Here is a 14094-nt window from a genome sequence, read left to right on the forward strand (position 1 = left end):
TGCAGATGCTGGACGCTTTCCTGACCGCTGAGGTCACTGCCTTCAGAGTTTAACTCTTAAACTGCTGGTTTAGACAGAAGGCTTGAATGCATGTGAAATAACCGCGTTATGCTGTGTCTTCAGGTCGCACCGGTTGAAAGTCGAGGAGCAGGTTTGCTGGCGACGCTCCAGGCCTCACCCAGGAAGAGGCACGTCTGTGTCCCGTCGTGTGCGCTCGACGCCTCCATCAGCAGCCCAGAAGACGAGGAGAAGCTCTCAATGAACTCATCTATCGAAGATGCTGCTCGAAAGGTCTGAGACAGTCATTTTAGCCAAGACACTGCAGGTGGATATTATAAACACTAATAGAAATCACAGTACTTACATTACCAATTGACAAATTGTTACCAGTCTTCTGAAAGGTTAAGGTTAAATTTGCATTTAAATGACAATGATAACAGTCCACTGGAAACATTACGAACCAGTGGACTCAGGAAATGAAATAAAGAATAACCGTGTGGTTACAAATAATGATGGACATTAGGTACCTGATTAAAAAGGGTTGTGGTGATTAGGAACACATTGTACGATTGAAGAAAGTAATACTGTGTAACCTGCTCTTGGTTTCTTCTTGTGATAATTTAATTTAATTTAATTTAATTTAATTTAATTTAATTTAATTTAATTTAATTTAATTTAATTTAATTTAATTTAATTTAATTTAATTTAATTTAATTTAATTTAATTTAATTTAATTTAATTTAATTTAATTTAATTTAATTATTGAGTTGAATTTTATTTTATTTGAATTGAAATTGAAGTAAATAATTTAATATTTTTTATTTATTCATTCATGTATTTAATAATTTATTTTACATTTCAATTTTATTTACACATATATTTATTTATGTATTTTTTATTTTTTTATTTTTTTATTGACTTTATTTTTTTTATTTATTGTTAAGAAACTTTAAAAAGTTTTTACAAATGCATTTAAGGAGTTATCTAATTGACAAATGTGCTAATTAGCATTTATTTCCACAACAGAAATCTAAACATTTGATAAATCCAGGTTCAAAGTTCTTGTTCGATTTTGTTGACAAATCAGAGTGAAAGCTCTATACAGACAGGAATTAAATTTTCTATTTTTATAACTCCATAAATCCAAAAAGTAGTCAACAGACAGTAAAACATACATTTTTGCTATGTTTTTAGGAATGAAATGTTAAATATGAATCAAGCATATTATATATATATATACAATATAAAAACGTTCAGAATATGGATGGGAATAAAACTGTAAAATTTGGTGTATGCAAGATAAGATCTACAGCAAGATAATATAAACACTTAACCTTGCATTTCAGATGTTTTCTTTCCACTAGCCTGAAAGTAGTAAAATATCCCCCAAAATCTCGAAATCTCTAATGTGCATGAAAAATAAATAAAAAATAATGTGCATGAAAAATAAATAGTTTTACCTGTAGTTCCTTGCCCTAAAAAAATCAAACACGTTTCTATTAATCTTAAACATTAATTTCATGCATCTGAGCAGCAGTCAAACACCTTCTTCTTCATGAGATGTGTTCACGCGTGTGCAGAGTTTCCAGTGGCGTGTGTCGTGTGTGGTGGAGCCTCAGACGGTCCAGTGTAAAGAGAAAGTGTTCTCCATCGCCGCGGCTCTTCCACGGCCGTGTTACGCCTCTCTGATGAGCAACAGCAGTCTGAGATCAGACGAGAGACGTCCCTTCAGTCAGAGCGAACACACACCGCTGCACATCGCACAGCAGCTCACTTTACTGGAGCAGGTGATCAAACACACCGCAGTCTTTTATTAAATATACAGCACATGCTAAATATCTGTTAAACATGTGGAATAATTATGATTTTTAAAAGCTGAAAGAAATCTCTTCTGCTCACCAGGGCTGCATTTATTTGATCAAAAATACAGTAAAAATTGTGAAATATTATTAGAATTTGAAACAGCAGTTTTCTATGTTAATATATGTTAAAACGTAATTTATTTCTGTGATGAAAAGCTGAATTTACTCCAGTCTTTAGTGTCACATCCTTCAGAAATCATTGTAATATGCTGAGAAATATTTTGCAGCACAACATTGATAGTAATCAGAAATGTTTCATATTATTCTGATTTCTGAAGATCATGTGACACTGAAGACTGGAGGAATGATGCTGAAAATACAGCGGAGCATCACAGAAATAAATTACACTTTAACACAGATTCACACAGAGAACTGTTATTTAAAAGTGAAATAATATTTCAAATTTTTATTTTATTTTATTTTATTTTATTTTATTTTATTTTATTTTATTTTATTTTATTTTATTTTATTTTATTTTATTTTATTTTATTTTATTTTATTTTATTTTATTTTATTTTATTTTATTTTATTTTATTTTATTTTATTTTATTTTATTTTATTTTATCCGCTCTGTTCTCATGCTGTCTTGTCCTGATCCATCTCTAGGTGGAGACACATGATCATCTTATTTTAAAGCTGGTCTTGATCCTAAATCTGAAACAGACTTTATATGGGGCCTGAATCACTATATCAAGCAGTTTCCTGTCTCATCGTCTGTTTTTCACGCAGGAAATATTTCATGACTGTCACCCGGTTCACTTTCTGAACTCAAGAGCTCACGGAGTGACGGAAAACTCTGGAAACATTTCCAGGTGAGTTTCCACTGTCCTTCAAGAATGTGCATGAATGTATAATCAACAATTAAAGCAGTGGCCTTCTATATTAAATCTCAAACTTGTTTAAGCATTTTTCAAAGTCTTATAAATAAAAAGCATTTTTACATGCATAAAAATGATTTTCACCTAAAAGAACTAAAGTGCATGTACATATGTATATTTCATCTTCCCGATATGTTCAGTGTGTGTGTTCAATGTTGCTGTGTGTTGGTCAGGTGTGTGTCTCCATCCTCCTCGCCTCTAGAGGGCAGCGGTCTGTTGGTCAGTGAGGTGTCGGGGCCCCGGGGCCCCCTGCAGAGGCTCCTCACACACGCACACTGTGTCACTAACTGGGTTTCTGCTGAACTGGTCACCTGCGACTCGGTCAAGGTGTTTCCTCAGAGTTTACCGTATATTTACTTATCTTATAAATCTTAGCAGTGAAACTGGGTTATGAATGTGAATATCTATAACTCTTCTCATGTTAATAATAATAGACTGCTTCACGGCTTTTTGTTTTAATTACTATAATAATTAGTTTGAATTAACTAATTTAATTAACTAATTAAATTATTATGAATTAAGTTATACTTAAAAACCTTTTTTAGTTACTTTAGTAGCACTGATATACTATTACATTTGTATTATTTTAAATTACATTTAATTTATATATTTTCATTTAATTTTACATAATATTTTAATAATTTCATTGATAGATTATGTTATATTTTCATATATTTTAATAATTTTCTTTATTTTAAATTAGATTAAATTTTTATATTTTCAGTTTTAATTTTAATTTTACTTAATATTTTAATAATTTCATATATTGGTATATTTTCATATATTTTAATAATTTTCTTTATTTTAAATTAGGTTAGATTTTTATATTTTCAATTTTAATTTTACTTAATATTTTAATAATTTCATTGATTGCTTTTGTTTTTTTGCTTTTAATTACTTATTTTGTAATATTGTAATACCTGTATTATAAATATTGTTTATATATATATATATATATACATATTACAAACAAAACAAATACAAACAAAAACATTACAAAATCACTGAAACATAAATTAAAATTAAATTAAAACAGAAAATAAAATATTAACAAAAACTATAATAGTAATAATATGTTAGTGCTACTTAATTAACAACTAAAATAAAATAGTTTTGAAGCCACAACCTGTTTTACTTCCATAATGTGAAGAAAAACCTTGCAAGATTATGGCTCAGGTGCAAAAAAACCTGAAAAAAAAGAAAAAAATATATGATGCATTAAGAACATATTTTAAGGACTATTAAGTGTTTATTTTATTTTATTTTCTGCATTTTAACTTTTAATTTCTTGCAAGTTAAGAACATTTCTATCCCTAATTTCCCGATATGCACATAAATACACACTATATTTATTTATACTAGTCCTAAAGTCGGGTGCATTTGAATATCTGGCTGTATTTTAGGCACAGGCGGCTTTACTCGCTCGCTTTCTGTCCATCGGCAAGTACTGCTACGAGACGAGAAACTTCGCCACAGCTCTGCAGATCCTGTCGGGGCTGGAGAATGTGATTGTGAGACAGTTACCGGTGAGAAAGTTACAACCTCAGCTCCACTGTATTTGTGATTTGTGCTGTATCTTAACCAGCAGCTGAAATGTTAATTGCATGTCTGTTTAAACAGATTAAACACTAGCTCTATTGAAAAGCATGAATGAGATGTAATTGGTGTTTTGATCAGTGTGACAGTATATGTCTCTGCTCTTGTGTGTGTGATGAACGCAGGCGTGGAAGCAGATCTCGCTGAAGATGTGCGAGACTCTCGAGGAGCTCAGGGCCGTGCAGGTCAGACCTGGCAGATTTTAATTATTTTAACTAATTCTTAATGCTTTCTAATGTTATTTACATTTATAATATATTTATAAAATTAAAGTATGTTGCATTAGTATTATTGCATTATATAATATCTATTTCATAATATTAATAATCGAACTGCTTCACAGCTATTTATTTTAATTGTTGTAATAATTCGTGTTTTTTTTACTAATTGATTGTTTTCAGTGTTTTTAATAATAAAAGCAATAATGCAAATATTACATTATATTATATATTATGTGTAACAATAATAACTGCTTCACTGATATTTTTTAATCGAATGTAATTATATTAGGAATAATATGAGATATTGTATTATATTATTAAAATGTTATTGTATTATATAATATTATAAAAATAATAATTTTGATAACAAAACTGCTTCACAGCAGAACACATTCTGAATTGTTACTTGTATTATTATTATTATTATTATATAACATGAATAATATTAATAATACTGCTTCACAGCCATTATTTTAATGATTTATTTTAATTGTTTTCAACTGAGGAATTGTTTAAAATGTTTTTAATAACAAATATAATACAAATATATAATTGTATTATATATTATCTGTAATAATAATAACTGCTTTATTGCTGTTTAATTTATTTTTAATGGTTTATAATGAAATTATATTAGTTGAAATGTTAAAGTAGTATATTATTATATCATATAATATTTATAAAAATAATAATTTTAATAAAAGTGATTTATAGCTATGTTAAATTACTTTATTAATTGTTTTGAATTAATTCTGAATTGTTACTTCTATTATTATTATTATTATTATATAACATGAATAATATTAATAATACTTCTTCACATCCATTTATTTTCATTATTTTAATCATTTGTTTTTTTAAACAAATCCTTTGTTTTGACATTTTTTATTATTATTATTATTATTATTATTAATGTTAATAACATTAATAATAACAAAACTGTTTTAATTAGCTTAATAATTAGTAAAAAAAAATTAAACCATTTAAACCTTAATTGCTACTTTCATTATCATCATTGTTATTATTATTATTATTATTATTATTATTATTATATTAATAATAACAAAACTGCGTCACGGCTTTTCATTTTTCAAGGTACTGCTAAGTAATGTATTTTCCCCTTTTTTTAATTTCTCTCATAATCTCCAGACAGTCACAAAACCCAAACATTGTTGATTATGTCCTACAAATTATTAAATAACTCAATTAATTTTAAAATAGATACTGAAAGCATGCTTATCACTATACAGGTGTACTGAGTCCTTGTTCGAGTGAATGGTATTTTTGATGTTGTTTTGAATAATTAAACACAGTAATGCATTTAGATTTTTCTGCATTTTTAAGATGCTTTTATCCAAAGCGACTTATTCATGCGAGTTCATGCATTCTCTAAGAATCAAACCCGTGCCATTGGTGTTTGAGCTACAGGGTCCCATCGAAGAGAGAGGAGTGAGGCTCTCAAGTCTGTTAATGACCTTGTTTCAGGTCTTTCTGAAGAGTGATAATCTGTGTCTGATGGAGGGAGAGAAGGACAGACGGCGGCCCACTCTCCCAGACGCCCTCATCCTGGCCATACACATCCAGCAGCTGGAGATCGGAGCGTTTACCATGACCAGCGGAGCATACAAGTGGCCCAAACTGAGGTCTCATGAACGCACTTACATTTACATTCATGCATTTAATAGACGCTTTTGACTTTTGTTTTTTAGTTCACCCAAAAATACATTTGTGCTTAAAATATCCTCACCCTCGGATCATCTGAGATCAGAATGAGTTTGTGTCTTCATCAGATTTGGAGAAATGTAGCATTGCATCAGTTGCTCTGCAGTGAATGGGTGCCGTCAGAATGAGAGTCTGATAAAAACATCACAATAATCCACAGCACTCCAGTCCATCAGTGAACACCTGGAGAAGACAAAAGATGAAACACATCCAGCATTAAGATGTTTTTAGCTCAAACACAGAGTCTATAATCCATAATAACACTTCCTCCAGTGAAAAAGTGCATCTGCTGTTGTCTCACATAAAATAAAAATCAAGAATTAAAAAAATAAATAATAATTGTATTTAGCATTCAAGCTGTAATATTACAATACACATATTTATGGCCGTCTTAATTTCTTAATTTACGAATTATTAACCTCTGAACTTTTATTTTGACTAAATCAATAATAATAATAATAATAATATGAATATAAACACTTTAAACAAGTGTTTTAGTTTTCTATAATTTCAGTAATTATTGTAATTGCTACTACTAAACAAAATAAGAAATATCCCCATTTTATTATCACACTGTATTTATCATAATGATTTTATTTTATACTACTGTGACTGTAAAATTTCAATAACAATAGTCTTATTTTCTTCATTTTCGAAAATTTACCCACTGAACTATATTATATATTATATTTTTACTATATTAATAATAACTATAAATTGTGTTGTTGTTGTTTATTTAATATTTAAGAAAAAAATATAACATAATAAACACTATAAGCATGTTTTTAATTATTCTAAAAAGAAAATATTAAAATATCGTAATTATTATTATTATTATTATAACTTCCACTAAATAAAATGATTAAATAAAATAAGAAATATTACATGTGTATCGTTTCACTGTATTTACGAAAAAATCTATAATTTTGTTCTATAGTACAACTATAAAATTACAAATCCACTATTAATTTTCTTCCTTGAATTATTAATTTATTCATGAACCATTAAACTTTTATTTCGACAATAATAATAATAATATTTATTAGTAGTAGTAGTAGTAGTAGTAGTATTGCTACTACTAAATAAAACAATAAAATAAATATTACTAGTGTATTATTTCAAACATAATTCAACAAATAAAAATGAATTACAATGGCTGTCATAATTTCAAATTTACAAACATTAATCAGCCAGTTTATAATCAGATCCTATTACGAGTGACTCAAACTCAGATGCAGAGACGAGTTCATGCCAGATTCAATCATTTAGATTCAATATATCACACAATAAAAGTCATATATATAATAAAAAATCAACCTTTGCATTTTGATATGCACTCAAAGCCGATTATTTCGATTAATCGTGCAGCCCTACAAACACCACTCCAAAAATGAGAGGCAAATGCTGTTCTTTTCCTCTTTGCATCTAAAGCCAGACTCACAGGTCGAGTCTCTCTGGTGTGTTTGTTTCCTCTCAGGAACATTGCGCGTGTGGTCAGTCAGATCCAGGCGTTTCAGGAGCATCTCTATTCCTATCCTCCTGACCTCACGCTGCAGGCGTACCTGCGTGGACGACTCGCACGCTTCGGCAGGTGTGACATCCCGCTCCTCGCCTCCGACAACCACATCAACTTCAGCCAGATGCCCGCCACTCGCCGGATCCACGACACGCTGCGCCGCGTCAAAGCGTCGTTCCAGTGACCCGAACAGATGTGGAAGTCGCATCCGGAGACTCCAGACATCTCCATTTGAGCGCTGAGGACAGATGAAGATGTATGAATGTTGATGAAGAATACTGTGAAAGCACAGGTGAATTTCCTCTTTTTAGGATGTGGAGGTGTTTTCTCATCTTTAACTTCAGTTTCAGCCAGATGGATGGTTTTCTTCAATGAAGCAAAGACTTTTAGTTTTGTGTTTATGTTTTCGGACGGCTACACGACCAAATATTACAGTATGGATGTTTATAGACTTATTGATAATGATTGAGAAATTATTAATGCATTTTAGATAAGATTCAACCGTTTGCATAATGCATATATATAATAACTCCTCTAGGAAATTATTCTACTTTTAAAAATAGAGTAAACATGATATATTTCTATACAAATCTTAGGAAATTGTGATGTACTTTTGCATAACCTTTAACATAATTTAACTCATTGCATTTTGCTGTTTTGTAGTGGGACACATATATTTCACTGCATGTTTTAAAGTTCAAGAACGCAGCTTTTGCAATTGCATTATCAATAAGATTTTCCTTCTTCTTAAAGTTCAGTTGTTTCAAACTTGTATGAGTTTCTTTCTTGTGTTGAACGCAGAAGATATTTTGAAGAAACCTGGGAACCGAACAGTTTTTGGTCCCCATTGACTTCCATAGTATGGAGAAAGAAAGAAAAAAAAAAGTTTGGTTTTTCAGGTTTCAGTCTTTATAATAATACTTTAGATTTGAAGAAAACCAGTTAATTTACATGTTTTACATCTGCAGGATTACAAACTTGTTATTAATTAATCAGGATTAGACCTAATAAATTGCATCGTATTGACTGAAAACTTCTCGTTTTGATGCAGTGTGTTTTTCAGGTGTGGTGAATACAGATGTAGAATACGCTCCCATCTTCATCTCTGACATGTGACATACTAACCACCATCATTTTATGAGATTTTATTATCCAGCCGTGAATCTGATGGCTCCTCGGCTCATGGATGAACTGACCATCAGAGGACCTCAGAAGAAGCAGAAGGTCATCTGGGTATTGTTCAGTTACTACACATGAATTAAAGTTTGGAATAATTGATTTTTTTTTATGTTTCGGAGAGTCTCTTCTGCTCATCAAGGCTGCATTTATTTGATCAAAAATACAGTAAAAATTGTGAAATATTATTATAATTTAAAACAGCTGTTTTCTGTGTGAATCTCTGTTAAAGTGTAATTTATTTCTGTGATGCTCCGCTGTATTTCCAGCATCAGTCTTCAGTGTCACATGATCTTCAGAAATCATAATAAAATGATGATTTACTGCTCAAGAAACATTTCTGATTATTATCAATGTTGAACACAGTTGTGCTGCACAATATTTCTGTGGAAACTGATGCATTTTATATTTCAGGATTTTTCAGATGAATAGAAAGTTCAAAAGAACAGCATTTATTTGAAATAGACATATTTTGTAACATTATACATCTATTTTTGTCAGTTTTGATCAATTTAATTGATCCTTGCTGAATGAAAGTATTATTATTTCTTTCTTTTTTTCATAAATCTTACCCCACGGAAAGAAATTACATTTTAACATATATTTACAGAGAAAACAGCTGTTTTATATTGGAATAATATTTCACAATTTTACTGTACTACATTTGATCAAATAAATACAGCCTTGATTAGCACAAAACTTTTTCAAAAACATTACAAATCTATATATTATTCCAAACTTTTGTAGTGTACTGGACGTTCGTAGAATTATTAAAGAAACATGTATGCATCATTAAAATGTTAACAACATATCTGTGCTTCTGACGTGTCAGTATAAACATGATCGTAAAACAAAAAGCAGTATCGCACCCATAATCGTTCATATGTTATTCTGCTCAGGTGATTCTTCCACACAGTACTGCTCGATGTTATTGCATGTCATCATATATCATATCATATATGCGAATTAAATAATGTGTGTTTGGGAGTTTCTCGCGGGAAGCGCGCGGGATCCTCGTCATTGTTTCGCGGCGGATCAAAGCGCTTCAGATAAAGGCTTTAATTGCGAGTCAAAGAGCTCGAGCTCCTGCACTATAGATCACTGATAAAGGAAACAGTCAACATGCCCATATCATCATTGTCCAGCTAAACGATCCTTTCCAAGGCTCTGTCTCTCATCCACAGACATTCAAAAACAGTCTGATGAACTGCAGACCTCTGTGCCATGCCATCCTTTCAGATTTATCACCAATATTATTGAATCACAGGTTTTGTTTCATCATTAAACTTCAAATGAGTAAACAATTACATTAATGCTTTTGAACTGATTTGTTATATTTCCGTCCAAACCCGCCTTTTGGCATGCAATAATTTTAATTTTTAGTTCGTTTATTAAAAATTGCCGAAGCGTCATATGCTTTGTCATATGCAAAAAGAAAAAGAAAGTAAAGACTAACTATTTAGACTTATTAATTTCCAGATTCAGATTGACAGGTCTTGTAAAATTAAGATTTACAACGTAACAGCATGAGTTTCATTAAACATGCATAAACGTGCACATATGTGCATATGCATGATTAAAAAGAAAGCAATGCAAGTAAATAGTTGCACAGATTTAGGTTGGTGCAATGAGATCTCCGAGTTGTTGTGTTGAGTCATTGGATCAGGCTTAAGCTTGTCCGGCTGTGAATTTGCATTTGAACTGCTGGTCAATCAAAGTTAATTGTGTTGCTACTGTAATCCCTTTGATCTTGATGTTTGCCGACCGCGCCAAATGCCCTGAGATGGACAGTGGCGCCACAGACTCCACAGGCAGCAGCATGTGTGAAAACACAACCATTTGAATTACAGTCTAATCACACACCACAATACAGAAACAGACGAATAGCAAAAGCTGCTATTCTTTTTCTTTTTTTTTTTTGCTTTTTTTTGCTAATCGTTGGATTTATAATTTTCCACTGATGTCACAGTAACACGACAGAATAAGCCCAAAATATTATTTAGAGGCTTATATAAGCAAAATTATTCAAACCCAGAATTTAGACCCAGATATGTTGAAAAGTGCTGTAGAACAAATAAAATGTTCTTTATTGGCTATATTTTTCGTTTTTATATTATTCTGACTATTTAACTTTTTTTTACTGTAACTTTTTGTTTCGTTATATATTTTAAATATTTACATACTTTTATTTAAAGTTATATTGAGACATGATTAAATGAACGTATGCACAGAAGTCTGAACTAACAATGATTTATTAGTGGGATATGCAGCAAACTGGGAACAAAAATTATAGTTTAAAAGTTCTACTGGCCATTTGAAGCCTGTTGTAATTGTTATTGAAATCTCAAATACCCGTTTTCTATGTGAATATATTGTAAAATGAATTTCCAAGCATCATTACTCCAGTCTTGAGTGTCACGTTTTTTTAGAATTCATTCCTAATGCTGATTTTGCTTTATTTCTGATTATTACCATTGTTGAAAACAGTTGAATATTATTTTGGAAAACGTGATTTATACGCATATTCTGCATGACAAATAATGCAAAATAATTAAAATACAAGGATTTATCATGGGGAATATGCTTACAATTGGTGTAAAATATTGAAAAAGTTTTACTAATCATTTTATATTATTGTTTTGAAGTTTCTTGGCTTCAAACTTTAAAATGCCAGTATTAAAGCAGCAGTTTTCGTCATTAATGCGCCACTCGCATCCAGCTGTTCTGACACTCCATCTGTGTTTGAAGAGGATGCAGACAGCTGGATGAGACAGAGGTGAGCCCAGACAAGCTGGCGCCAGGCTTTCACACAATCATAGGATATGTAAAGACTTCAATAACGACCCATTAGGCCTAATGATTGAGAATCGATCAGGCGTTAACTCCTCCATGCATATGTTAATGTGATGCCGGTACAGGCCTATATATATTCAGGTCGCTTCTGGAGGCCTGGCAAACAGTTTTGGATTCTGTTGAGATAGACTGACTTCCTCAGACAGACAGACACCAATCATGGTCAAGGATTTTTCTGTGGACTGGCTCGCCCAAAGCTTTCACGATTCGGAGAAAAAGACGCACAGGCCGCACGTACCATGTGTGGTTCAACCGAGGCCTCCAACATCCTACGACAAGGTTTATTTGCAGCCAAAACCAAAGGTTTCCAAGGTTGAACAGAAACCAGAGACCATTAAGGAGAAAGAGGTCACGACTCCAAGACACTGCTCATCTCCAAGCTGTAAGTATACGCTTCAATGCATTTGCGATTGGCTTCAATTAATGTAAACGCAAATAGAGCGTGTTTTAATTATTTATTTCATGCTCAGTTTCAGAAAACAGCGGCTATTCGTCTGGTTATGAAAGTGAAGCGGCCGCTTCTGAATGCGCGTCCATGGAAGATGGAACCGACGTGGAAAAAGACGCGGCGACGCGCAGAATCAGAACCAAATTCACTCCGGAACAGATCGAAAAACTTGAGAAAATCTTCAGCAAGCACAAATACTTGGACGCGGGAGACAGAGTGAAAACTGCATTGAAACTCAATCTGTCAGAAACTCAGGTGAGACGCGCGCACTAAACTCTATTCTCTTTATTTAAATGCATCATCGATAATAAATAAATAGCTTTCTCTTATGCACTGAAAAAAAGGTTGACATATTGACATATAAAAACTATTTTCTTGTAAACCTACTCCAATAATATTTGAAATTGTAGGAAAAGTTGCGTTTTGAACAATAGAACACATTTTAAATGCATCCTCGTTTTGTTCTTCAGGTCAGAACATGGTTCCAGAATCGCAGGATGAAGCTGAAGCGGGAAGTTCAGGAAATGCGAGCTGACTATCTTCTGCCTCAGATGGTTGTTCCGGTTCAGTACCACTGCTACGACAGACAGCGACTTCCGTTTCCGCCTCACTGCGCGCTGGTGCACCAGATGATGACGCATCATCCGCTCGCTCCTCATCATCACCTCATGATGGCGAGGCAACATTACTACTGAAGACAGACACGTTCCTTTATAAAAACACTTATCATATTCTGTGTGCAATGTGTGTAGAGTTACGCTTCGTAAAAATAGTGTTTAATTAAAAAGAAGAGTTTATTTATTTTCAGAAATAAAGTTTTATGCCTAAGTTTGCTTGATTGGTGATTTGTTTGTGTTCAAGTTAAACTTTGCAAGCTTAAAGTTCACATTTGATAAGATTCGGTTCAGAAGTCAATCGATCTGAAATAGGCTTATTGTTGTTCAAATGCTTTTAATCCTAATCAGTTTCCTTTGAAGTTAAAAGATACTGTGACAATCCGATTGACTGTTTCATCTTTATTTGGGAATTCAGTGTTTTCTTGGAATGTTCCACATACATTGCGTAAGTTAAAGAAATTATTCTCCATCTGCTACCAAATTGCACAATGAATTTTCACAGGCATCTGTGTAATTATCTCAGGTCTGTAAATACATGCAGTTTATATGCAATTATTAAATCAAAATTACAGAAAAAACTGTAATATGAAAATAATGATATGCATAACCATCCAAAAGTTTGTAAGTATTTTTTTTAAAGAAATAAATACTTTCATTCAGCAAGGATGTGTTAAATTGATTTAAAAAAAGTGACAATAAAGACAAAAAAGGTTTCTTTTTTAAATAAACGTTGTTCTATTTACCTTTACTCATCAAAGAATCCTAAAAACAAATACAGTTTTACCGGTTCCAAATAAATAAATAAAATTTAAAATAAATTAACAATCAGCACAACTCTTTCCAACATTCATAATAAATCATCATATTATTCTGATTTCTGAAGATCACGTGACACTGAAGACTGGAGCAATGATGCTGAAAATACAGCTGTGCATCACAGAAATAAATTATATTTTAAAGTATACTAAACTACAAAAAACATTATTTTAAATGGAAATAATAATTTACAATATTACAGTTGTTTCTGTATTTTAGTTAAATAAATGAATCCTTGATGAACAGAAGAGACTTCTTTAAAACACAAAAGTCTCACTAAACCCAAACTTTTTCAAAAGTTTTTATATATACATATACATATTTATGTACAGGCACACCACAGTGTAAATCTTCATTCAACTATTTTTAAACCCAGTTCAGATTTGAAA

General features: G+C 31.7%; 2 protein-coding genes across 2 annotated transcripts in view; both read left to right on the forward strand.

Moving 5' to 3' along the window:
• The window catches only part of LOC132110273 (kinase non-catalytic C-lobe domain-containing protein 1), a 50171-nt gene extending 41853 nt beyond the window's left edge, over positions 1 to 8318 (forward strand). Inside the window, exons 22-30 of the mRNA XM_059516845.1 lie at positions 1 to 32; positions 124 to 291; positions 1581 to 1787; positions 2592 to 2674; positions 2914 to 3067; positions 4144 to 4266; positions 4462 to 4521; positions 6043 to 6200; positions 7757 to 8318. The exon at positions 1 to 32 is cut by the window's left edge and continues 116 nt beyond it. Coding sequence (XP_059372828.1) covers positions 1 to 32; positions 124 to 291; positions 1581 to 1787; positions 2592 to 2674; positions 2914 to 3067; positions 4144 to 4266; positions 4462 to 4521; positions 6043 to 6200; positions 7757 to 7979 — 1208 coding nt within the window. The 3' untranslated portion in view covers positions 7980 to 8318. The remainder of the gene's footprint in view (positions 33 to 123; positions 292 to 1580; positions 1788 to 2591; positions 2675 to 2913; positions 3068 to 4143; positions 4267 to 4461; positions 4522 to 6042; positions 6201 to 7756) is intronic.
• Positions 8319 to 11905: 3587 nt separating this feature from the next.
• LOC132111066 (homeobox protein vent1-like) lies at positions 11906 to 13105 on the forward strand. The gene is made up of 3 exons (XM_059518233.1): positions 11906 to 12206; positions 12295 to 12527; positions 12743 to 13105. The coding sequence occupies exons 1-3, from the start codon at positions 11984 to 11986 to the stop codon at positions 12965 to 12967; spliced, it is 681 nt and encodes a 226-aa protein (XP_059374216.1). The 5' UTR covers positions 11906 to 11983; the 3' UTR covers positions 12968 to 13105.
• The last annotated feature ends 989 nt before the right edge of the window (positions 13106 to 14094 follow it).

This window comes from Carassius carassius, chromosome 30 (assembly GCF_963082965.1).
Source record: "Carassius carassius chromosome 30, fCarCar2.1, whole genome shotgun sequence".
In the NCBI taxonomy this organism is placed as follows: domain Eukaryota; kingdom Metazoa; phylum Chordata; class Actinopteri; order Cypriniformes; family Cyprinidae; genus Carassius; species Carassius carassius.